Here is a 23,975-nt window from a genome sequence, read left to right as displayed (position 1 = left end):
TGGCCAGCCGGGCCGGGCACGGGGGTCCCGGGTGCGGGCTCCTCCATTAGCGACACCCCCCCATGCTCAGCCCTCATCCTGCCGCTCCCTTCAGTGCCTCCCACCACCCTCCCACCTGCCTTTCATTTGTACCAGCCCTACTGTCCCGCTTCAACCCCCCCCATCCCTTCGAATAAAGCCTTCCCGACCCAGCGTCAAGGGCTAAAACACCACCTTTATTTCCTATCCAAATCAAATTTGGTTGCTGGAGCAGTTGCCAGCTTTCACCAAAAGCCCTCGAGGCTGCCCCGGGAGGCTGAGCCTCTTGAGCCTCCCACCCACGCTGGCAGGTCCCTCTGGGTAGAAAGGGTGTATTAAAAAAACCAGCAATTAAAACCCGCCTCCATCATGATTCCCATGGGGGCGAATGCGACAAATCTGCCCCCAAAAAATCTTAATTTCACCCAGCGAGGCGGCTGTCGAACCTGCGCTACCGAGCCGGCCGCAGCGCTGCTCACCTAAAAACCAGACATCAGCTAGAAAAAGGGACCAAAAGGGGCCAGGATGGGGCCAAGGGGTCGTCGAGGGACACCCACGGCCCCGGCTCAGCCGTCGCTGGGACGCTCCCGCAGCGCCCGCAGCGCCATCCGCATCTGCTCCTCAGTGCCCTGCAGCATCTTCACCTCCATGGTGTGGAAGAGATGGAGGCCGGTGGCGAGGAGGAGGATGCCGATGGCGAGGAAGGCCAGCAGGGAGAAGGAGAGCTTGGGGAAGGGCTGCCCGGCCGCCAGCCCCGCCAGCGCGCCCAGCGCGGCCGCTGCCTGCAGCAGCAGCAGCAGCAGGGCCAGCACGGCCATCCTGCCCGTGGAGTAGCGCTGCCGCTGCGCTGCCCGCAGCCCCACGCCCACCTCCATCCGCGCCTCCGTCACCGCGTCCACCAGCACGGGCTCTGCGGGGGGACAGGGGCGGCTCAGCGGGGGGACACCCCCCCCCCCCCGCACCCCTTTTTCTCCCCATCCCTGCCACCCTGCCCTGACCGTGCACCCCTCTGCAAGCAGCACCCCAAGGGATGCCCTAAGCAAGGGGAAACGTCCCCAAAAATTCCATCTTTGTACAACTCCATCAGTCCATCCACCAGCCCCCCCCCCCCCACATTGGGGGACCCCGGCAGCGTCCCCCCACCTTACCAGTTGTGCCAAGGTTGGCACCCGCAGCCTGTCCCTGCCTCCGGATGTGCAGCGTTGCCATCACAGCTTCGTGGTCTGAAAAGGGGATGTCCATACCCGGGGCTGTCCCCGTGGTGGTCTTCAGCTCTTCGCACTTCACCGTGAAGCTGGAGACGGCCTGGGCGAGGGGATGGGGGGGGTCAGGCCGGTGCCTCCCCTCCCTTCCACCCGCAGGCAGTGGCCGAGGGCCCCGCGTTACCTTGTAGAGGATGTAGTCGATGCGGATGCCCAGCGGGAAGGGCAGCAGCTCTGCCTTGACGGTGAAGCAGTTGTTGGGGACGAGGGTGCAGCCGTCCTCGCAGCCCTGAGAGCAAGGGCCTGGGTGGGTGGGGGGCTCTCGGTGCACCCCGGGACCCCGCTCACCCCCCGTCGCTCACCTCAAAGCGCGCGGTCTCGGCGAAGGCGTCCCGCAGCCCCGTCCAGCCGCGCAGCAGCCGGATGCCCACGTCTTTGGGGTGCATGTTCAGGTCCCCTCCCAGCAGCACCACGTCGGCCGCCTTCGAGGTGTGCCTGCAGGGATGGGGACAGCTAAGCCCCTTCCCCGCCCTGCCCCGCGCCGGACTGGGATTACTGGGACCCACCCCCAGTGCTCCCCAGTCATACTCCTGGCTAGGACTGGTGCACCTGGGAGCTCTCTGCAGCACAAGCGCCAGGGGTGGGGGTGACTGTGCGCACCCTGGGGACGTGCAGGGGGGGGACCCTGTGGGGCACCCCACGGCTGCTCACCGGATGAACTGCGCCAGCTCCCAGGCCTGCACCAGGCGGTGGGGCAGGTAGGCGTCCTTCTCCCGGCAGTACTCGGCGTGCAGCTGGCAAGAGCGGGGGGCAAAGTGGTTGTGACCCCCCATGCCAGCACCCACCCCAATCCAGGGCTCCCTGCAAACCCACCCAGCCCCTCCAAATGGTCCCTTTGGGGTCTGGCCGACCCCTCTGTCTTCATCCCACCCCTCTGGGGACAGCCTGGGATGCCCGCCCAGGCTGGTTGTGGGTCACTGTCCCCCCCCAGAGCAATATTTCATTAAATGGGTGCATGGTCCCAGGAGAGATGGTGCAGAACAGTGGTTAAAGCAAGGGGACAGCGAAGGAGGGGTACAGCCACTCATCCCCCTCCTCCCCATCGTCCCCCTCGCGCCGGGTCCGCGCTCACGTGGGTGACGTAGACGTTGAAGACGATCCCGGAGATCTTAATGACGACAAGACCGACGGATTTACCGCAGAACCAGTCCCCATGCTGGAGCTGCCAGAGGGGAAGGGGAGTGGGTCAGGGCTGGCGAGGCTCCGTGGGGCCGGGCACCGTGGCGCTGCGTGCCCCCCCTGCCCCGCTCACCATGTAGGGGTACCCGTTCAGTGAGTACTGGTAGAGGAGGGTGTCCAGGATGGGGAATCTGGAGAAGACGCAGAGGCCGCTGCCGAACACCCCACTGCGGGAGGGGAAAAGCACAGTGAGGAAGCGTGGTCCCCCCACCTCTGCCTCCCCCCCAGCCCCAAGCCAAGGGGGCTCCCCGGATGCCTGGGTCCCAGCGCGCTCCCAGGAGCATCCCACTCTCCAGGCACAGCGTCTCCCACGGTGACAGAGGTGACTGACAGCACCCGTACCGCTCTCTCCGTGCGGCAAACACTGAGGACGCGGCACAGCCCTGCAACCACCCCACGCAGGGCCCCAGAGGGGGCTGGCCAGCCCCTCTCACCTGCGGAAGTAATGGGAGAAGGGGTAGCAGCCTCCCAGCTTCGCCTTCAGGTCGCTGTAGTCCTGCTCGCTCCACACCTGGAGAACAGCAGGACAGGCTAAGAACGGGCACACTCATCTCACGGGTTGAGAACGGGCACACTTGTCTCATGGCTCACAGGCTGAGAATGGGCACACTCGTCTCACAGGCTGACAACGGGCACGCTCGTCTCACTGCTCCCAGGCTGAGAACAGGCACACTCATCTCACTGCTCATGGGCTGAGAACGGGCACGCTCGTCTCACTGCTCATGGGCTGAGAACGGGCACACTCATCTCACTGCTCATGGGCTGAGAACGGGCACGCTCGTCTCACTGCTCATGGGCTGAGAACGGGCACGCTCGTCTCACTGCTCATGGGCTGAGAACGGGCACGCTCGTCTCACTGCTCATGGGCTGAGAACGGGCACGCTCGTCTCACGGCTCCCAGGCTGAGAACGGGCGCATTCGGCTCGCAGGCTGCCCTCACCTCCTGGAGAAGCACCAGGTCGAAGCCCTCCTGGCGCAGCATGTCCCCGATGAGCCGGACGCGCTCCTGCCGCCGTTTGCTCAGGTAGCGGATGGCCCTGCCGGAAAGGGGTCACAGGGGTCACGGCTTGGGGGGGGGACGGAGCGATGGGGGCTGTTGGGGCGCGCCGGGACCCGGTACTGGTATGGGCAGGATGCAGACTGGGGGAGATGGGAGGGGATGGGGAAAGGGAGATGCGGGGACATGGGGACAAGGGGAAGTGCAGGGAGGCTGCGTGGGGACAGCTTTTCCTGCCTGTAAAACTGAGGCAGCGTTTGGGGTGCAAACGGGGGCCCTTTTCTGGGGGAGCGGGCACGGAGGGGACGGGGTTGGCACCGCTCTGCCGAGCACCTTGTGACCTGGGAGCTGGGAGAGCGGCGCAACCCTGAAAAGAAGGGGACACGAATGTGACACCAAAGTGGGACCCCTCTCCCGGTGCGGGTGTCCCCATCCCCACCCGCGCAGCCCGGGCGAGCTCCGGACTCACCAGCAGTTGAGGTCGAAGATGCGGAGCCGCAGGGTAGGGTCTCCCTCCATCGCTCACGGGGGCTTCACGGGGGCCGGAGGGCAACGCCGGGCAGAGAGGTGTCCTGCGGGGAGCGGGCTGGGGTGACAGTCCCCGGGAGCTGGCGCGGGGCAGAGTCGGGGAGCCAGGCTGCCGCGGCGGAGGGGCCGAGGCGAAGGCCGGGAGAGAGGAGCGCGCGGGGTGCTCCAGCGTGGCCCACGCCGTCCCCTCCTCTCCCACCCGCGAACCCATCCCGAGCCCCAGCTTGTCCCCAGACAGGGACCCGCCTGCCCAAATACCCGGGTGACCGCCCCACCCTGCGGATGGGGACGCCAGCGGGCCAGGGATGGGGTGCAGGGCTCAAACCCTTTGTCCGTCAGCGAGTCGTATTCCCGGATGGACTTAAACCCTGGCCGCGAGGCATGGGCATGGGGCACCCCACTGCCCTCCTTCTTCCCCTCTTGAGGAGCCCGCGGATACTTTTGAAGACCCCAAATCCTGGAGGACCCAGCAGCTCCCGGAGCAGCCCCAGCGCTGGCTCTGCCAGCCCCGCTTCTCCCGCAGCTCTCTCCCGGGGAAATTGTCCGGTTTAGAAGTGCAAAAGAGCAAACGCAGGGCTCCAGGAGGTGACGGCGGGATGCTGGGGATGGGATGCTGGGGATGGGATGCCGGGGGCGGAATGCTGGGGATGGGATGCCGGGGGTGGGATCATCGAGCGGCTCTTGGCGTCCCTGCGCCGTGCTGATACCGGTGTCTCCTACCGGGGCTGAGCCCCACCCGGGTCGCTTCCCCCCCACGCCCCCCCACCCAGCTCCCCGCGGGACCGGGACGGGAGCGGAGCAACCGGGGAAGCCGGGACGGGAGCAACGGAGCAACCGGGGGAGCCGGGACGGGGGCAAAGGAGCAACCGGGGGAGCGGGGACGGGGGCGAAGGAGCAACCGGGGGAGCGGGGGACGGGGGCGAAGGAGCAACCGGCGCAGCCGGGACGGGGGCGAAGGAGCAACCGGGGCGGCCGGGACGGGAGTGGAGGAGCAACCGGGGCGGCCGGGACGGGAGCAACGGAGCAACCGGGGGAGCGGGAACGGGGGCGAAGGAGCAACCGGGGGAGCGGGGACGGGGGCGAAGGAGCAACCGGGGGAGCGGGGACGGGGGCGAAGGAGCAACCGGCGCAGCCGGGACGGGGGCGGAGGAGCAACCGGGGCAGCCGGGACGGGGGCGGAGGAGCAACCGGGGGAGCCGGGACGGGGGCGGAGGAGCAACCGGGGGAGCCGGGACGGGAGCAACGGAGCAACCGGGGGAGCCGGGACGGGGGCGAAAGAGCAACCGGGGCGGCCGGGACGGGGGCGGAGGAGCAACCGGGGGAGCCGGGACGGGGGCGGAGGAGCAACCGGGGCGGCCGGGACGGGGGCGGAGGAGCAACCGGGGGAGCCGGGACGGGGGCGAACGAGCAACAGGCGGAGCGGGCAGAGGAGCGGAGCAACAGGCGGGGCCGGGCCGGGAGCGCGGAGCGAGCGGCGGGGGCGGGGCCGGGGCGCGGAGCGGGAGCGGGGCCGAGACCGGGACGGGGACCGGGACCGGGACCGGACCTGGAGCGGGGCCGGGGCCGGGGCCGGACCTGGAGCGGGGCCGCGGGACTACGCGTCCCGGCAGGCAGCGCAGCGGCGCGGAAGCGGAAGGGGAAGGGAAGAGGAAGGGAGGAGGGGAGGGGAGGGGAGGGAAGGGGAGGGAAGGGAAGGGAGGGGAAGGGAGGGGAGGGAAGGGAAGGGAAGGGAAGGGAAGGGAAGGGGCCGGAGCGGGCCGGGCCGGCCCCGGGGGGCGGTGCGCGGGGTGCGGGGGGAGCGGGGCCGGGGTGCGGGGGGAGAAGGCGGGGGGGGGGGGGGCGATGGAGTGCGTTGGCAGGCGGGGCGGGGGGCACGGGGGGGTGCACGGGGGGGATCCCAGGGTGAGGGTGGCTTCGCCCAGGGGATGGGGGTGCCCCCCACGCACACCCGTGGCAGGGGGGTGTGCGGGGTCCTGCCCTGCTCTGCACCTTCCCAAAGCAGCCCCAGCAGCTTCTGTCTATACAGATCCCCCTCCCTCCATCTCCTCGGAGGCCTGCGGGGTCTTCCCTGACATCCCACTCCTCCCGGGACATCCTCTGCCATTAGTCCCAGGACACCTCAGGAGCATCCCGAGGCCACCCTGGGCATTGCCCCCTCTCTGCTCCCGCTGCTTCGCCTGTCCTGGAGGGAGCGGGTCCTGGCCGGGGGCCCGGGCTGGAAAGGGCGGCAGCTGCCCAATATTGGGGCCAGCTCTTCTCCTTCACAGCCCGGCATTGCATACACGTCCCACAGCCCGTTCCCGGAGCAGCCTCGGCAAGGGCTGGTACCCACGGGCTGGCAGCGTGCCTGGCTGGGCCGTCAGGGACGCTTTTTGTATCCTGCATGGGGGTTGTGTTGTCTTTCCCAGCCAGTGATCCAGGCTGGATTAGCCCCACGGGGAGCCTGGTTAAGAAGTAAGTCTCTCGGATGCCTTAATGCCATGCAAGACCCCCAGCCCACGGAGCAGGGGAGGGGGGTGGCAGCAGGAGGAGCGGGGCTGCAGGTCCCCCCGCCTCCTTTGGGGACGTCGGGTCCGGAGGGACAGCAGCAGGAGAGCTGTTTGCTGGGCTGGAACGTGTTTAGCAGCGGCAGGAGGATTTGTGTATCGGTGCTAAAGCAACCGAGTCTAGAGGTGTTTGGGATGTGCAAAGCCATCGGCCCTAATGGCATCGGGGTTCGGCCAGGGCACCAGGCTCTGCCCTCGGGGCGATGGGAATGGGCACGCAAATGCAATGGTTCGGCTTGCAGAAAGGGGAAAAGTGCTGGAAATGGGATTGGTGTTAAAACGTGTCACCTGGGTGCCCTTGTTCTGGGACGGGGTGGCTTGTATTGAATCGCCGAGGCGCAGCGAGCAAAGCTTTGATGGGGAGCAAAGCTTTTTCTCCCTGCTAGGACAGGCTCAGCCCTCCGTCACCCGATGCCAGCGTGGGCGAGGATGCGAACCCCTAAAATCTGTGTTCCTGAGCCCAGCGATGCTGCAGGGAAGCGTTTGCCATGGGGTAGGCTAACCCAGCAGTCGCCTTTCCCAGGCAAACCCATCCTCGGTGTTGCAAACCGCAGGAAATTAGTGCTGGAGGTGGCATCCGAAAGCCCGGAGCTGGGGTCCCGGGAGAAGCGTTACCTGGCCAAGGGCTTATAGCCCCAGCTGTCACAGCAAACCTCAAGAAATAAAAAAACAGGAACTTCAGAACCACTTGAGCCAACCCATGAACAAATAATTTTAATGTTTTTTTTTTTTTTCAGCAGACCGTAGTTTTCTCAGAGCTCCACAGTCTCCTCTCTCTGAAGTTGGACAGATACAGTAAACACAACAAATATATGATACAACCCATCACAGCTGGATTAAAAAAAATACACAAAAAATATAATACATAAAAAAATGGATTTTTAACATTGTGGACTGACACAGCTCTAAAAATGGTGATCGTAACCCTGGTAAGCTTTACAAAGTCTTTAAAAAAATAAAACAGTACTTCATGTGAAATTCATAAATACACTGGAGGAGAACGGAGGGGCTTGGGGGGGGGTTGAGAAAGTGTCTCTGGGATCGTGGCTAAACCCCGGCCGGAGCCGTCGGGGCACCGTGTGCGTGGGGTGCGGGTGGGCGCCCCGGGGCTCGGGGCAGGCGGGATGCAGGGATGCAGGGGTGGAGGGAGGGATGGAGGCACAAACGGGTCCAGTTAACGAAGAGCTTCAGCCCCCGGCGGGGCCGGGAGTGGGGCACGCCTGTGTTCTACAGAGGAGAAGTTTTGAGTTGTCATTCCCAGAGTTTTAGATCAGTGAGTGAAACAAAAGGAAGAAAAAGAACCACGAAACGACAAACATGCTACATATGAGAACTCGGCCAGGCGGCCCCGGCACAGCCCTGGGATGGGATGCTGGGGCGTTTCCCTGGATTTTTCCCTCTCTCTTTCCCCCCTGTTCCGGCCACCCCTGCTCACTGGCCGCCTGCACCCATCCCCGCCGCCGTGTCCTTGTCCGGGTGTGGGAGCGGGGCGGCTCTGCCCCGTCCTGCGGGGATGGGTGGCTTCTCCCAGCAGCGAGAGGTCGAAGTCCCCGCACCTCCCGGGACGTGTGGCATCGCGATGGCAGCCAAGGCCCTTTCCTGAGCTCTGGGGCTGCTCCTGCTTCTCCGTGCCCGGCAGCATCGAGCCTAAACCCCCTCTGTCCCCCCCATCCCAGGCTCCAGCACCCCCCAAAGCAGCTGCCCTCCCGCAGCACCTGGCTCTGCCCCTCTCACTGCCTTCGCTCCCCTGCCGGCACGAGACACCCGGCCAAACCTGCCCACCCTGGGCTCCCCGTCCCCCTGCCACCCTCCTGCCACCCTGCTCCGTGCCACCGCCACCAAAACCCGACCTCTGTCCCTCTGCGTCCCTCCTGTGCCCTGGGGATGCTCTCCCTGGGCTCTGCCCTTGCAGCCACTGCCTCGGGACCGGGCACGCTGCCTTGGCTTATTTTGGGCTGCAACCACAAAAATACCTCCAAGCAGACCCAGTCCCCTGGCCCGGCGTCAATCCTGTCCTCTGTCCCCTCTCTGTCCCCTCGGTACTGAACTCTGCCCGCTCGCAGCCTGGCCCTGCATTGCACTACGTGCTGGCTTCCCGCACGAGCTGCTTCCCTGGCTGCTTCCCGCAGGATGCAGGCGAGCCGGCCGGAACAGCTGCAGGGAGCAGCTGAAACCGGAATAGTCAACACAGAAAAAAGACAAAAAAAAAAAAAAAAAAAAAAAAGGGGGGGGGGGGTGAAGAAAAAAAAAAAAAAGAGATGGAAAATGTACATATGCAAAGTACATCAGGCAAACCTCACTGCTCTCCTCATTACTCCTCGCAAGCGACCACGGAGGGTACGTTTAGCCCGGCCACCCACAAGTGCAGTCCCTGAAAGCACACGCAGAGCTCGGGGGATCCCGCTGCCGGGTAAAAAATGAGCCTCCAGTCTGCAGCGACCCCAGAGAGATGCAGAGACCCCCAAGCCCTCCCTACACAAGCCGGCTCCCCGTGCCCGGCAGTTTTTGCTGCCTGGCTCCGGCAAACTCGGCTGTGTCACCTCCTCTGGTCACCAGCACGGCGGGGGTGGCAGGGGAGCGGGTCCCAGACATCGCAGAGGGGTATAATCCCGATTACAAGCATGGTGTCTTTTTAAAAAGTATTAAAAAGCACTTGATTTAAAAAAAGGGAAGGAAAAAAAAAAAAAGAGCCATTAAAAAAAAAAAATGGTTTGCCCTCCCGCCTTCAGTGATGCCAGCTCCCGGTGCCCTGGCCAGGCACGGAGAAGCAGCGTCCTGGGTGCCAGTCCCCGGGGATGCGGCAGCATCCCGCTCCGCCGCCCTGCCCTGCTCCTACCTGCTCCCGCCTCAACACGTCCGTCCGTCCCCACGTCCGTCCCCACGTCCCTGCCGCCACCCGGGCTCCGCTGGGCCGTGCTGACGCCGCGGCTGCCGCCGTGCCAATCGGTTTCAGACCAGACCTGGCGCGACGCCGCGTCCTCCAGCCCGCCTGCGCTCGCTCCTCTCCGCTCGGGACCGGGGCCGCATCCGAGCGAGGGGTGGGGGCGAGAGGAGGGTGCGTCCTCCGCTCCGACATCCCGCTTCCGACGGCAGCGCGGCGGGCTCCCGGCCTTCGGCGGCGGCACCGAGGGCCGGTCTCTCCCCATCCAGTGCCAGACGCGGGTTTCCATTCTCCCTACACTTCCTTTCCCATTCTTCTTTTTTTTTTTTTTATTTATTTAAAAAAAAAAAAAGAAACTGTTCCTAAGTAGAAAACGCCTGCGATCGCAAGTCAGTCTTTTTGGCTATTGTTTTTCTTCCTCCTCCTCCTCCTCCTCCTCCTCTCTTCAAATGACTTCTCACGAGGCAACGGGCACGGGCGGCTTTTCTGCACGGCCCCCTCCCTCCCCTGCGCGCCCCTCGTGCCCCCGCCCGTCCCCGAGGGCCCCTAGTCCTTGACCAACTTGTACACGTGGTGCTGGGCGCCGTGCTCGCTGGTGGAGACCTCGAAAACGAAGGCTATGCAGAGCAAGGTTTCCTGGGTATCCCTGTTCGTAACAACCTGCGGCAGAGCAGAGAGGGCGTTAGGAAGGGGCCGCGCCCGTAGGGAGACCGTAGAGTCATAAAATCATGGAATCGCCTAGGTTGGAAAAGACCTTTAAGATCATCCAGCCCACCCAGATGCCGTTGTTTGAGGGATTGCTCAGGCACGGACATTTCAGTTGCAGACCTTTTTAATTGCACGGTGAAAAATTTGCTACCCGGTTTTTGCGGGGGGTTGCAACGGGCTCAGGTGCAGCCACTTTAATTGCACCGGCAAGATTTGCTCCCCGTAATTCAGGGGGCTGCACGGGCTCAAGCACAGGCACTTTATCGGCACCACCAAAAATTTGCTGCCCAGTTTTTCAGGGGGTTGCACGGGCTCAGGCGCACCCACTTTAACTGAACCATGAAAAATTTGCTACCCATTATTTGGGGGGGGGTTGCATAGGCTCAGGCACAGCCAATTTAACTGCACAAACAAAAAATTGCTGCCCATTTTTTTGGGGGGCATTGCACAGGCTCAGGCACAGGGGCTTTAATTGCACCATGAAAAATTTTCTACCTGTTATTTGGGGTTGCACAGGCTTGGGCACAGCCACTTTATTTGCACCACCAAAACTTTGCTCCCCATTATTTGGAGCAGGGGGTTGCACAGGCTCAGCCACAGGGACTTTAATTGCACCATCAAAATTCCACTAGCTGGTTTTTGGGGGCGGGGGTTGCACGGGCTCAGGCACAGCCACTTTATTTGCACCACCAAAAATCTGCTCCCCATTTTTTGGGGGTTGCACGGGCGCAGGCAGAGCCACTTTATTTGCACCCCCAAGGCTGGGTGCCCCGGGGCTGGGCAGCACGCCGCAGGTGCGGGCTCCACGCTCCTGGTGGGAAACGCTCCCTGGAAAAGGGGGGGAGGTACCTGCAGGATGGTGAAATTCTCCAGGACGCTGTTCATCATGTACTTCTCCGGGAGGTGCTTGAGTTTGTGGATGAAGTTGATCATGTACTCGCACATGGGAGACCGGTGGATGCGGTAGACGAACCGGCCGTTCTCCAGCCGCGCGTATTCCGTCTGCGGGGGACAGCAGCGTGAGCGGCCGTCCCACGGGAGCCGAATCACCACGGGGGACGTGGGCATGGGCGGGTGGTGGCCAGCTGGGACATGGTGGAGATGTCCTCTCCGCTCCACCCACGGACAGGCATGCACCCAACGTGTCCTACACCCAGCTCTGGGGCTTTCGCCATCCTGGGACCTGCGGTGGTCCCGATTCCCACCCCTTCCCGAGGCAGCGGGGCACGGGACTCACCTCCACCTTCTCCACGACCTGCTTCCCAAAGGAGCACACCTTGGTGGAGACCGTGATGGTCATGTTCTCTGTACTGCTGTACTGGCTGCTGACACCATAGAAAGTCCCTGGCCCGTCCTGGATTGTGCTGTTCAGATCCGCCTGGAGAGATGAGAGCGGGGAGAGGGTCCCGTTAGGTGCCATCGCACCCAGCTCTTGATGGGGACGGGGTACACGGGCTTATGGAGCTGCTCCGGATGCTCCCGCTTCACCGGCGGGATGCCCAACCCGCAACGAGCCCGTGGCTCGAGGACAACCCTCTCCATCCTCCACCTCCCAGCATCGTACCCAAAATTTGACGAGGAAGAAGGAGTTCTGGGGCCCACGCTCATAGAGCTCCTTGAGGCCACCTTTCTTCTCGGGGAACTTGTCGTAGATCTGGCGGATGTCCACGGCCTCCAACAGCGGATCGCTGTACGAGGGGTTCGTCTGGCCGATGTGCACGAAGAGGTGTTTGCTGTACTGTAAGGACCGGGGTGGGGAAATTAGAACGAGAGGTCAGATGAAAGCAAGATGCCACCAAGCACGGGGATGGGCACCATCCCACCTGGGTGGTGGGGACACGGAGGGGACCCTTACCGTTTCAGCGTCCCGCGGCACCTCCATGAAGGCGGAGTACTCGAGGAGCCGGAGCTTGGTGGAGGCGATGGTGCGGTCCTGCCAGACGGGCACGGTCGAGGCGACTGGCGGGAGCGGAGCCAAGGGCTCGTAACCTGGGGAGGGCACGGGGTTGGTGGGGGGCAGCGGTGAACCCCCCCTGCGCCGCTGTCCTTACCGCATCCCCCACCCTCTCGTACCTCCCAGCATGGGGGTATTCCCACGGGGTGGCCAAAAGATGGGATGTGCTGGTCCCCGCTCCTGGGTGGAAAGGGCCCGGGGGGACACACACAGCCGGGAGCAGCAGGGTCCTGCCCGCAGTAGGGTTTAAACTTGGGTTTAAACCCAGGTTTTCCCCCAAAGAGCTGGGAAGGGGACGGCAGGTGGGTGGCACGGCGGGTGGGAGGGTGGCCCAGGACAAATAGGAGCTAGCAGGGGTGCAGGGTGCCCTGCAAGGGGGCAAGGGCCGCACTTACTGGCTAGTGATGGAGGCATGGGTGGCTGGATGGGGTAAGCTGGTTGTGCAAACGGTTTAATGCTGGAAGACAAAGAGCATCGTTAGGTTAACGAAGCCCGGGTCGCCCCAGCCCCTTGCCAAGAGGGGCCCTGCCCGGCACGGCGGAGACGTCGTACTTACTCCTGAGAGGGTCCAGGCTGTCCTGGGATAGGCCCACTCCAAAACTGGGGGAACAGCGCAAGGAAGAGTCAGCGGCTTCTGACCACCCCCCCCAAATTCCCCTCCCCACCTGCTGCAAACCACAGGGAGCCCCCAAAGCCCCCTCCCTGCATTGCCACCGTGACCAAGGGGCCGTCGAACATCCCCCGCCCCGTCCCCTGTGCAGCTCGTGCATGGGGACTCCTGTCCCCCCCACCCCCGGGGTGTCCCCAGCTGGGGGGGCGTGGGGCTGTCCTCACCCTGGGGGCAGCAGAGAAGACGGCCTGAGGAAGAGGAGGGGGGGGGCTGAGCTTGTTCTGCAGGACGCTGGCCGACACGATCTGCGCGGAGGACATGGAAGCCATGCTCTGCAGAGCCTTGTCCTTCGAGACCTGGTCCTGGGGGGGGGACAGGGGGACAGGAGGGAGATGGAGGTTACACGGGCAGAGCGAGACCCCCCCCCCGAAAACCTGAATGCGCCCGGCTGATTTTGCAAAGCACGGAGCTGGTCGTGCAGCCTGGCCAAGGGACCAGGGTGGGTAGATGCCCCCCGCCCCCGCCCCGATGCACCCATGTTAATTAATGCTTTAAGTTTGCAAATGTCCCCTGGGCAGGAGCTGCGGGGTCTGGAAGGCATCCCCACTCCCCTGGGGACATGGAGGGTGCGAAAGGCAATGGGAATCAAAAGGCATCACAAAATCAAGCTCAACTTACCAAGTTCATGGCCTGTCCGCAAAAGAAAGGAAAAAAAAAAGGTTAGAGCGTGCTGGGAGCCTGTGGGCACTGTGTGCACCCCCTCGAGTTGTGTATCCCCCCCCCGGCTCATCACCGCAGCCTGATTTGGGGAGCAAACCCCGCGACCCAGCTGGGCACCGGGAGACGCGCACGGTGGGCACTGATGCCCGGGCTTAATCCCACCAGGAAGGGGATGTCACAGCCCCCCACTATTTTAGGGGGTCACTGTGGTGAGCCAGGCCTGCGCCTTTGTTGGCTTTTTAATATCCTTTACATCCTTTAATATCCTTTACATCCTCTAATATCCTTTACAACCTCCTCAGCAGCCTCCAGCACTTGCAACCAGGGCACGGAGAGGAAGAGCCGCCCGGCTCCAGCCCTGCCTGGCAAAGGGCACCTGCACCCGGCTCCCCGGGATTTCGGCACTAACTCCCCTATAGGCACCGCAAGGAAGACCCTGGGCACAACCTCCCTAATGCCATGTGTGCATTTATATAGGAGCCCAATTATTTTTCCTTTTCCCTTTTGCTCTGGAGGTCGCAGTACCAGCGGGCAGGAGCGGAGGGCTCCGAGGTCTTGCCCAGGGCAGGGCTGCTCCTCCAGCCGCACCGTCGGGACACGTGCATGCCGGTCCCACCGCACACCCTCTGTTTTCCTTCTGAACCTTCCTCAGGGATCAATCACTTCATTTATTTTCACCTGAGGCAGAGCAGGAGTGCGAGCATGCAGCCACACGCCCAGCAGCGCTAACACGCACATGACTGCAGCTTAAAAATACAGATATTGCTCACGGAAGGGAGTTTCCATTCGACAGGACGAGCGCTGGGTGAGGGCAGCGGGCTGCCTGCGCCGGGCTTTGCCTCCAAGGGTGGCTAGGAAAGGATGTTTTGCATCCACAGCGTCTTGCTTAGGGGGATCCCTGCCTGGCTGTTCCCTGCCAGATTCCTGCAGGCAGCACGGCCGGGGATGGAGAGCGCAGCCACAGACACTGGCCTCCAGCTCTGGGGTCACTCCTGCCTCCGACTCCCCCTTGCCCTGTGCTGTGCAGCAAGGAAAGCCTCATTTTTTTAATATTTTTTCCCCATGCAAAGGCTTCTGCTATTGCTGACCCTGCTGCCCGCCTCTCCCCGGCTGCCCCTCCTCGGCTTGGGAGCTGGGCTTAAGACGTACAAGCCCAGAGGAGCCTCCCAAAATAGTTTTGGGTGCCCTCTCCTGGCTTCTCCCAGCAAACCAAACCCGCCGGGGTGTGGGAGCCCTCCTGGCACCCCGCTCATGGGTGCCCTGCTGAAGGGCTGCGGAGGGCATGTCTTGGTGGGCTCCCGGGCAGCGTGAGCTCCCTAAAGTTTTGGGGACCAAACTGCCAGCGCCAGCTCTGACGGTGGCCCCTGCCGCCAGCCCCAGTGCTGGAGACTTGGACACAGCACCTGGGACAAAGGGGACAGGGACACGGGGAGCTGTCGATGCTTTTGGGACCTTGAGGTCACGGCAGGAGGCTGAAAGGTGTTTTTTTTTCTGGGCTCCCACCCCCTCGGCAAGGCAGCAGGTCCCCCCTGGACTCTGCCCAAGGAGATGCTCCCCGGCGTGACGGTGCGGGGATTAACGCAGGAGCATCCCCGGCTGCGTGGCCCAGATGGGAGCCAGCTGTCCCCAACAGGCACTCGCGGTGGGGACCACCCTGTCCCCCACCTCGCACCGTGTGGGTCCAACCCGAGCTGGGCTCCGTCCTTCGACGATGCTCCCAGCCCTGCCCGCGCCCCTCCCCATCATCACCCTCCCCACCGCCACCGCGAAGCTCGGTGGGAACGGTTACGGAAGGGTTAGTCGGGCTCCAGTTAGGAGGAAGGAAGGAAAGAAAAGCCAACCAGAGAAGAGAGGATGATCCAGTTTTTCCTCACTTGGCTCCCTTGGCCCCTGGAACCATGGGCTGCCCCCCGGCACCGCCGTGCCCCCTCCCCAGGACCCCCGTGCCCCCTCCCCGGCAGCACAGCCCCATCCAGAGCCGCTGCCGCCCACATCCCTGAGGTACCACCTGGGCCGTACTGGGACCCTGGTGCATCCCTGCAGGGACTCCAGGACCCCCCTGCTTCTGCCCACATCCCACCAGCACCCGTCACGAGCGGGGCCAGGTCTCAGCTTGGGCGGGGGGGGGAGCCTTTGCACCCCTTGTTTTAACCTCACTTTGCCTTGCTGGCTGCTCTGGGGGGTCCTTCCCCTCCTGGGAGAAGCCCTGATGGCCCAAAAGAGGGGGCAGCCCTCATGCATCACCGGAGGAGGGTTTAAACCCCCATTTCCCCGCGGCGGAGTCCTTGCCTGGGTGAAAGGAGGGGACGTGGCACCCACGTTCACTCTCCTGGGGGAGAGGGAAGGGCTCTGGTGTGCCCACCCAGCCTTTGAGCTGGACCCCCCCCCCCGGCTTGCACTTCTCTCCGGGCATCCCACGCCGCCGCCACTAAAAACCATCCGGTCCCAGGAGCCGAGGGAGGGGGAAGAAAAAACAAACCACCAAAAAAGAGAGGTATAAAAGAAAGCAAGCAGCACACCGCAGAGCCGAGGGCGTTAGTCGTCAGCGGGCAGGGGGGGCCAGGCAGGGCGGGAGGGGGCACGCGTACCTTCAGCTTGGACTGAATCTCCCGAGATTTCCGTCGGGCAAGAACCTGCAAGTGGCTAGAGACCTGCAGAGAGAGAGCAGGAGAGGGGGAACAGCAGAGCCGTCAACCAGAGGAAAGGAGGAGGAAGAAGAGGGGCTGCCCATGCTCACAGAGACACCGCCGCGGACACCTGGGCAAGGGCGCCAACGTACCTTGATGCCAACCTGGTACTCCCGCACCTTCTTCCGAGCTAGAACCTGTATGTGGCTGGACACCTAGCGCCCGCCACGCCATTCGGAAAGGAAAATACAGAGAGCGTGAAGATATGTTTCCCCCGCAACGTGGGATGTTGTCCCCGGGGAAGGGAGCGCGGAGAAGGCGGGGGAGTGCAAGGGGGTTCCGGGGCGATGTTCCTGGAGATGCTGAGGGTCCTGCGCCCGCCGCGAGCTGGAGGGAGGAAAACTGGGGGGGGGGGGGAGGGGGGGGATGACCGCGGCTGCGCTGATTGATGCTGGTTTGTGCCCCCCACACACGCTGGGGTGAAGCTGCTGCAGTTGGGGGGGGGGTCTGTGTTTATCATCTCTTGGGGCTTCCCGGACAGACAGACCCCACCCCGGCCACTGCGAGCACAACGATGGCACCCAGCGCCGAGGATACGGCCCGGCTGGTTTGGGGTGCCCCTGGGTCACCCCACGTGGGGCTGCAGTGGGATTCCTGGGTCTCCCTGGGGACCGGCTCCTTCCCCCAGGGCTCCTGCTGATTTTGCAGGTAGGAAAGGTGAGAAGAGGGGTTTTTTTTTGTGTGTCTGGACCCCTACAAGAGCAGGATCCAAAGAAAGGTAGGATGGCCCTGCAGAGGGACCTGGACAGGCTGGATCGATGGGCCGTGGCCAACTGTATGAGGTTCAACAAGGCCAAGTGCCGGGTCCTGCACTTCGGTCACAACAACCCCATGCAACGCTACAGGCTTGGGGAGGAGTGGCTGGAAAGCTGCCTGGCCGAAAAGGATCTGGGGGTATTGGTAGACAGCCGGCTGAACATGAGCCAGCAGTGTGCCCAGGTGGCCAAGAAGGCCAACAGCATCCTGGCTTGTATCAGGAATAGTGTGGCCAGTGGGAGCAGGGAGGTGATTGTGCCCCGTACTCGGCGCTGGTGAGGCCGCACCTGGAATCCTGTGTCCAGTTTTGGGCCCCTCAACGCAAGAAAGACATTGGGGTGCTGGAGCGTGTTCAGAGACGGGCAACAAGGCTGGGGAAGGGTCTGGAGAACAAGTCTTATGAGGAGCGGCTGAGGGAACTGGGGTTGTTTAGCCTGGAGAAGAGGAGGCTGAGGGGAGACCTTCTCGCTCTCTACAACTCCCTGACAGGAGGTTGTAGTGAGGTGGGTGTTGGGCTCTTCTCCCAAGTAGTTAGCGATAGGACGAGAGGAAATGGGCTCAAGCTGCGCCAGGGGAGGTTTAGGTTGGAAATTAGGAAAAATTTCTTTACGGAAAGGGTGGTCAAGCATTGGAACAGGCTGCCCAGAGAGGTGGTGGAGTCCCCATCCCTGGAAGTGTTCAAAAAACGGGCAGATGTGGCACTTCGGGATATGGTTTAGTCTAGTCTACCCTTGATTGGTTTAGGTGGGCTTGGTAGTGTAGGTTAATGGTTGGACTGGATGATCTTAAAGGTCTTTTCCAACCTAGACGATTCTATGATTCTATGATTCTATGAAAAGGGGCTGATGTACAGGCAGGAAAGGTGCAGCGTGACTTGAGGTGCCTGCCCCGAGCCCCAGGCAGGGTGGGGGTCCCTGCACCCACCGGGCACCGGGGCTGATTTTGGCACGATCCTTCTCCCACCAGCACCAGGCTGTCCAAGAAGGGACACCAGGCTGTCCAGGACGCGACTGCGCAGAGGGGACAATGCCACATCCGCTCTCCCCTGTGCCTTTTCCAAGTCCCCCCCCGAGCATTGCTTTCCCCCAGCGCTGCATCCTTCCCCCCATGGAGGGGGGGCCCCGGGGGTCCAGTTAAGGTTTTGGGCCAGAAGCAAAGCACCGCTCAGTGCTGGTCTGAACAAGGACGGCAGCCAGGCTCTGGTCCCTCTCCCTCCAGCATCAGGGATGTCCCCTCACTGCCTGGGGACCAGCGTCCCTCCCTTGCGGGGACTCGTGGCACGGGGCAGTCCCAACGTAAGCGTCCCCAGTGCCCCAAACCCATCTGTGCCCCCGCGGCGGGAGATGCACCCGCTCCCCAGCACCCTGAGCCTGCCAGGACAGGCAGCACCACGGAGCGGAGGGAAGAGCCGGCGGACGCGTGACAAACGGACGTGTCCCATGGAGGACTGTGGCAGTCCGGTCCTTGGAGGGGTTTGGTCTCTGGCACGAGGGTGCAGCGAGGGCTGGCAGCTGGGATGGATGCGACCCTGCCCACACACCGTGCAGGCAAAGGGGGACCACCGCACGCTCCCTGCCCTGCCGGCATCCCTGCCTGCCCCAGCATCCGACCTTGCGGGACAGGGGGGTCGGGACAGGGGCTCTGCGGGACCTCGGGGCTCCCCGGGACCTCGGGGCTCCCCGGGACCAGCGCTGCGACCACACAGCCTGTCCCCACCTGGGACGGGGGGGGGGGGGGCTTGTTCCCAGCCCGGGGGCTTGGGGGTGCCTTCACCGCGGCGTCTGGCACAAGAGGCATAAAGCCCGGCAAGGTGGGCAAGGTCTCCAACTCCAAGTGGAGCAGCAAAGAGGGATGCACGCAGACACGCACGCTGCTTGGATGGCGATTTCAAGGGCTCCTGCCACCCACAGGGTGACCCCAGCCAGATGGGGGGGGCGGGGCTGGGTGCTTCCTGCACCCCCCCCAAATTTCAGGGCATCCCCAGATCAAGCTGGGACAGACCAGCCCGAGGGTGTTTGCGCTCGCAGACAAAGCTCCTCGCAGAGGATGAGGGTCCTGCTGGCAGCAACGGTGGCTCCAGGAGGGGACACAGAGGACGGGTGACACAGCCGGACCCCCACTCCCCCCCGGGCTTACCTGGCACCCCACTCCTGCCCCCCCCGAGCCCTCCCAAGAGAAAAAACAGAGCAATGGCCTCACCTGCTTCCTCGTCCGTGTCTTCCCCGTCCGCAGCTTGATGTACCGGGCTATCAGTTCGTTACGACCTGCCGGCAGAGCCAAGGGGTCAGCCCCGGGGAAATGGGGGGGGCAGGGGCATCAGCCCCAAAAGGCACCTCCGGCCCCCAGCCTGGCCTGATGATGCTGGTCCTTAATGATGCTGGTCCTTAATGAGGCCGGTCCTTAATGAGGGAGGCACTGCCAGGAGATGGCGCTGCCATGACAGTGTCCTGCCCGAGGCAACATCGGGGTGGCCCAAGGGGACATCGGGGTGGCCCAAGGGGACACGGCGGTGGCCAGGCCCCCCGCCAGGCCAGCGGGACCCACCCTGTGGCCCCTACCCCACCGGGTTTGGCAGCCCCCAGACACAGGGGGCTCGGGGGGGGGGGGGTGACAGCCACCAGGGACCCCCCACCACAGCAGTGTCCCCAAACACGGGCAACCACAGACCCCCCGCAAAAGCCACCCCAGCTGGAGCACCCCCGGGGGCTCCCCGCAGCCCTTCCCACAGGGGTCCTGGGGTGCCCCCCCAGCACCCCGCTTCCCGTTTGCAAGCCGTGCTGGCCTTTCCACCAGTATTTCCTAACGTCCCGGGTCTAATTTGAAGCAGAAGTTGCTTTTGCGCCACATTTTCGGGGCCAGCTGTGGCCAATCTACGTTCAAACGTCAGAGCAGCTGGGAGCTTTCTTCTCCCGGCCCCGGCCCCCCCCCCCCGCTGCCGCGCCCCCCGTGCACGGGGGCGGCCAGGCACGCCAGATTTATTTTAATGGACCAGATGGTCGCGGTTGGAACTTGTCGAAATGCCCTTGGAGCGGGTTTCGGCTTTAAAAAAAAAAAAAAAACAACAAAAAAACCCCCCTATTTTAAAAAAAAAAATTATCCACCCTGGCCGGCCCCCTCCCAGCCCTGGAGCAACTGGGCGCTCCTGGGGGGGGACACATGGGGACAGACAGGGCCAGGTGCCGCGCAGGGACGGCTGCGCCTCGGGGTGCCCGCGCCGGGCAGGAGCTGGTGGGTGGGCGGCCGGGGCCGCCGTGGGTCCCTGTACCCCTGGAAATGGGGGCACCCCTTGCATGGCTGCTGCGGCACCCCAGTGCCACCCCAAAGCACCGAGCGTGCCTCCCATCCCTCCTGCCACCCCCAGCCGGCACCCGCTCCTTAGCCTCGTTAGCGCCTAACGAGGGCCAGGTCGCCAAGGGTGTTCTTTAGGTCTGGGTGAGATGATGCCCACAACAGGGTGCTGGCAAGGGGTGCGGGCGGAGGGGACCCCGGTGCTGAGCCCCAGTTTGGGGGTACACCTGCACCAAGTGCCCTTTGCGCACCCGCTCCCAAGTCCCATCCTCTCCCTCCCCACCCCAGCACTTGAGAAAGAAATGTGGGAAATAAATGTGGGAAATAAATGTGGGAAATAAATGTGGGAAATAAATGTGGGAAATAAACACAGAAATAAATGCAGGGGTCTTCATGCACCCCGGTGGGGCGTTGCCAGCCCAGCACCCAGTGCCCAGCACCCAGTGCCCAGCACCGAGCATCTCCCGCACCCATCCTGCCTCACCCTACATCCCCGCCACCACCCCGGGCTGCACCCTCGCAGCCTCCCCGCAGCCGTCCCAGCGCCCCTGCGCCCCGTCCCTGTCCCCCGTGATTCACCCAGGACAGTGCCATTCCCTCTGAGAGGGCATGTCCTCCTCCAAATTACCACATTCCCCAAATTCCTCTCCCCTGACACCACCACGTCAACCAGTTGGACCGGCTGGGTTAAAAATAACCCAGCGGGCAGCAAGCGAGAGCGGGGGCCAGCATGCCCGGCCCCCCGGCTCCCACCTGCTCCCGGGGCACGCGCCCCTCGCCCGGCCCCGTCGCCGCCCCCCGCGCCACTGGCATCAGCGGGGCAAGGGCTGGCGTGGCCATGGGCATCCCATGGGACCCCCCCTAAAAAATGTGGGTGGCGGAGAGCAGCGGCACCGGCACACCTTTACGTCGGACGCCGGCATCGCCTGTGCCGCCGGTGGCCCTGGGGGTCCCGGCAGGTTCGGCACCTCGGGCCAGGGGTCCCGGGGATCCCGGTGGGGAGATATTGGGGAGGGTGGGGGGAGATGAAAGGCGGCCGGCGGGGGCTGCTGCCTCTTTAAGCAGCTGCCAGATGTCTCCGAAAGGCTGGAAAAACCGGTCGGGGCTCGGCGTGCTGCGCAAGGCCAGGCTCCCGGCGGCACTTCAGCTATTCCGGGAGAAATCCAAAAAATGCACCCGCTTTGGGAAGCCCTGTGCTCCCACCCGGCTGCCAGCCCCCGACGCCCCAGGTTGGGGGCCCCGGCAAGCAGGGTGGCACAGGGAGCTGGCGTGGGGGGGAAGGGGACGGCAGCAGGGTGCTCGCCGCGAAGACTCGTCCCCTCTGCCCCGCTCCGCCAGCAGCGGGTGAGCCATTGCCGGTGACGGCAGCATCCCGGGCGGGTGTATTTTGGAGGCTGGGGATGGAAGTGCCGGCCCTGGTCCCTTCGTCACCGCCGGGTGACGGTAACATGGCAACCGGTCCCCGGCTCTGAGGTCACCAGCCCTGGGGGTGACATCATGGGAGGTGCAGGGGAGGAGGGACCAGCCCCTACCCCAGCAGCGATGGGGACACCATGGCACCTTCCACTGCTCTTTGGTGGCACCACGCGCCCCGCGCCGGTATCACCCGCTGCCTGCATCGCCCATCCTCATCCTCTGCCTTCCCGTTGCAGAGAGCCGCCAAGTTCAAAAAACAGGTAGATGTGGCACTTGGGGACATGGTTCAGTCTGGTCTACCCTTGATTGGTTTAGAGTAGACTTGGTAGTGTGGGTTAATGGTTGGACTGGATGATCTTAAAGGTCTTTTCCAACCTAAACGATTCTATGATTCTGTGATTCCAAGACAGAGGTGTTTCAGGAGACACCAGAACCTAGGCTGAGACCCCCCCAAAACTCATTGCACCAGTGGGGCCGACCAGCCCCGCTGCTGCCAACAAAGTCCCCAAAAGCTGAAGCTGGGTGCCGGCGGCTCGGGGCGGCCCACGCTCCCCGCCACCAGCGGGGGAAGGTTTGGGGAGCGATGCGGAGGCGCACGGGAGCGGGAGGGCTGGCGCTGGCCCCGCAGTCCTGCGCCCGCTCCCTGCCCGCACCCGCTCCCTGCCCGAGGGCTTCACCAAACCAGTCGGTCCGGCAGGGCCGAGAGAGGGAGGGAGCGGGAGGGAGAGCCAGCGCAGAGGGAGGGGACGCGGGTCACTGCCGCCTCCCCGGTCCAGCTCCGGGGTGCACCCGGGAAAGCCGCTTTCGGGGTTGGGGGAGCGCTCGAGGGCGATGCCCCGGCGTGGGTTTGGGGCAGGAGGTTTTGCTTCACCCCCGGCCGCCCCGTCCTGGCCGGCAGCGCGGTGCCCTGCCCGTCGCCTCCGTCCAGCCCCCGCCACTCACCGTACATCTTGCCCTCATCCGAGAGGATGATTTTCCGCCGGCCGCAGGGGGGGTAGATCGCCAGCGCCTCCTGGAAGCTCTGCTCGATGTCCGGACTCCACACGCCCTCGGCATCATTGTCCAGACTCTTGTCCATGCCGTCCTGGCCATCTTCCCGCCCCTCCCCGGGGCTGCCGCTGGCGTTCCAGCTGTTGGACGCTATGGTGCTGGCTGCTCTGGGCTCCGACCCCGAGCCCCCACGGACACGCGACAACCTGCCGGGACACAGGGGACACCTGTTAGAGCCAGAGACCCTTGCTGGGGGCACGGGGCTGCGGTGACAGCGTGGTCCCAGGTCTGTCGCCGGTGCTGGCCCTGTCCCCAGTGGCACCCGGGGCTGGGAGCAGCATCCTGGTGTGGGGCATCAGAGACACAACCAGGCTTTTCCTCGGGGGGCAGAGTCATGATTTCCGTGCGTACCCCCAAATCCAAGCCACAGGTGACCACCCAGGGCCCACCCAAATAAAGTTTGGGAAGGAAACAGCCCGGATGCTGCATTATCCACATGAGGAGCTCGGGCACGCGGTGCCCACGGGTGACACCACGGGACGGGGTGGCAGCAGCCCCGCCGCCTGCGAGCCCCGACCCCGCACCAGTACCCGCCACCACCCAGCCGCCTCCTCGGGAGAGCAGGCCCCGAAACCGTCCCCAGCCCCAAAAATCCCCGCTCTACCGCGCCTGGCAAAGGCAGAGCCGGGATTTGAAGGGAGACGCTGGGCGGCTCCAAGCCAGACCCCGCTAATGGGAACCAGGTGGCCGGAGCCCTCCGGCAGCCCTACCCCTGGCACCGGGAGAGGCCCCCTGCCCCAAGGATGCTCGGCCGGGGCCCTGGGCACTCCCCAGCCGGCGGGCGATGCCGGGGAGCCTTCAACCCTCCTCCTCCTCCTCCTCCTCCTCCCTTTGCCCAGCTCCCGGCACAGTGTTTTGCAATAACATGTTTGGCGGCAGCTGCCTGCGGTGGGAGCGGAGAGGTGTCTCCTGCGCCGCCGCGCTTCCCGGACGGGCTGGGAGTGTACAAAGGTCTCCGGCGCAGACATCTCCTTTTAAAGGAACTGCAGCAGCGCGCTGGCTCAAGCGTGTTGCGAGGCCTTTTTTTTTTTTTTTTTTTTTTTTTTCCTTTTATAAAAAAAGAAACTTCCCCCCCCGCCCCGCTTTCTCTCCTCATCTCTCTCCCTCGCCGTGATGTGATGTCAGCCCCTCCGGTCCCCGCCGCCCGCCCCTGCCCGCCGTCCCCCCCCCCGCCCGCCGCTCCCCCTCTTGCCGAGCGCTGTGGCCAAATAAGGAGAACTGGATTGTAGGATCGAGCCAGCCGGCCAAGGGAGGGATGGCGGCAGCGGTGCCGGACGAGCCCGCGGCACCCCGAGGCCTGCAGCACCCCGAGTCCCATGGTATCCCGAGTCCCACAGCATTCCGAGTCCCGCAGCACCCCGAGTCCCATGGTATC

General features: G+C 64.0%; 2 protein-coding genes across 10 annotated transcripts; both read right to left on the bottom strand.

The window, feature by feature from the left end:
* Positions 1 to 193: 193 nt before the first annotated feature.
* SMPD2 (sphingomyelin phosphodiesterase 2) lies at positions 194 to 3,975 on the bottom strand. The gene is made up of 10 exons (XM_075722405.1): positions 3,926 to 3,975; positions 3,400 to 3,496; positions 2,894 to 2,970; positions 2,533 to 2,626; positions 2,353 to 2,442; positions 1,932 to 2,014; positions 1,583 to 1,715; positions 1,405 to 1,509; positions 1,167 to 1,323; positions 194 to 928 (listed from the first exon to the last, which is right to left on the bottom strand). Exons 1-10 carry the CDS (start codon positions 3,973 to 3,975, stop codon positions 585 to 587), a joined length of 1,230 nt encoding a protein of 409 aa, XP_075578520.1. The 3' UTR covers positions 194 to 584.
* Positions 3,976 to 9,957: 5,982 nt separating this feature from the next.
* TEAD3 (TEA domain transcription factor 3) lies at positions 9,958 to 22,688 on the bottom strand. Of its 9 annotated transcripts, none has more exons than XM_075722309.1 (12): positions 22,493 to 22,688; positions 19,046 to 19,110; positions 16,183 to 16,245; positions 13,362 to 13,373; positions 12,908 to 13,045; positions 12,630 to 12,673; positions 12,469 to 12,530; positions 11,975 to 12,108; positions 11,684 to 11,857; positions 11,357 to 11,497; positions 10,969 to 11,121; positions 9,958 to 10,071 (listed from the first exon to the last, which is right to left on the bottom strand). In XM_075722309.1, the coding sequence occupies exons 1-12, from the start codon at positions 22,626 to 22,628 to the stop codon at positions 9,958 to 9,960; spliced, it is 1,236 nt and encodes a 411-aa protein (XP_075578424.1). In that variant the 5' UTR covers positions 22,629 to 22,688. The 9 variants fall into 9 exon arrangements, with proteins under 9 accessions (XP_075578424.1, XP_075578423.1, XP_075578425.1 ...); XM_075722308.1 differs by lacking the exon at positions 16,183 to 16,245 and adding an exon at positions 15,992 to 16,054; XM_075722310.1 differs by lacking the exons at positions 13,362 to 13,373; positions 16,183 to 16,245 and adding an exon at positions 15,992 to 16,054.
* Between the last annotated feature and the right edge of the window lie 1,287 nt (positions 22,689 to 23,975).

The sequence above is a fragment of the Pelecanus crispus genome, chromosome 17 (genome assembly GCF_030463565.1).
Source record: "Pelecanus crispus isolate bPelCri1 chromosome 17, bPelCri1.pri, whole genome shotgun sequence".
Taxonomy (NCBI): Eukaryota; Metazoa; Chordata; class Aves; order Pelecaniformes; family Pelecanidae; genus Pelecanus; species Pelecanus crispus.
Note: the sequence above shows the minus strand (reverse complement) of the source record. Positions and strands in the feature narration are given on the sequence as shown.

Bases quoted from the DNA above. Each gene is read 5' to 3' on its own strand.
- SMPD2 (XM_075722405.1), bottom strand. From the start codon at position 3,975: ATGGAGGGAGACCCTACCCTGCGGCTCCGCATCTTCGACCTCAACTGC. The intron at 2,443-2,532 runs GTGAGCGGGGCA...CCCCTCTGGCAG, and splicing joins TGAACGGGTACCCCTACATG to CTCCAGCATGGGGACTGGTT. The intron at 1,716-1,931 runs GTGAGCAGCCGT...CCATCCCTGCAG, and splicing joins GAGCTGGCGCAGTTCATCCG to GCACACCTCGAAGGCGGCCG.
- TEAD3 (XM_075722309.1), bottom strand. From the start codon at position 22,628: ATGGACAAGAGTCTGGACAATGATGCCGAGGGCGTGTGGAGTCCGGAC. The intron at 16,246-19,045 runs GTGAGGCCATTG...GGCGGGCGCTAG, and splicing joins AGACACGGACGAGGAAGCAG to GTGTCCAGCCACATACAGGT. The intron at 12,531-12,629 runs GTAAGTACGACG...TTTGTCTTCCAG, and splicing joins CAGCCTGGACCCTCTCAGGA to CATTAAACCGTTTGCACAAC.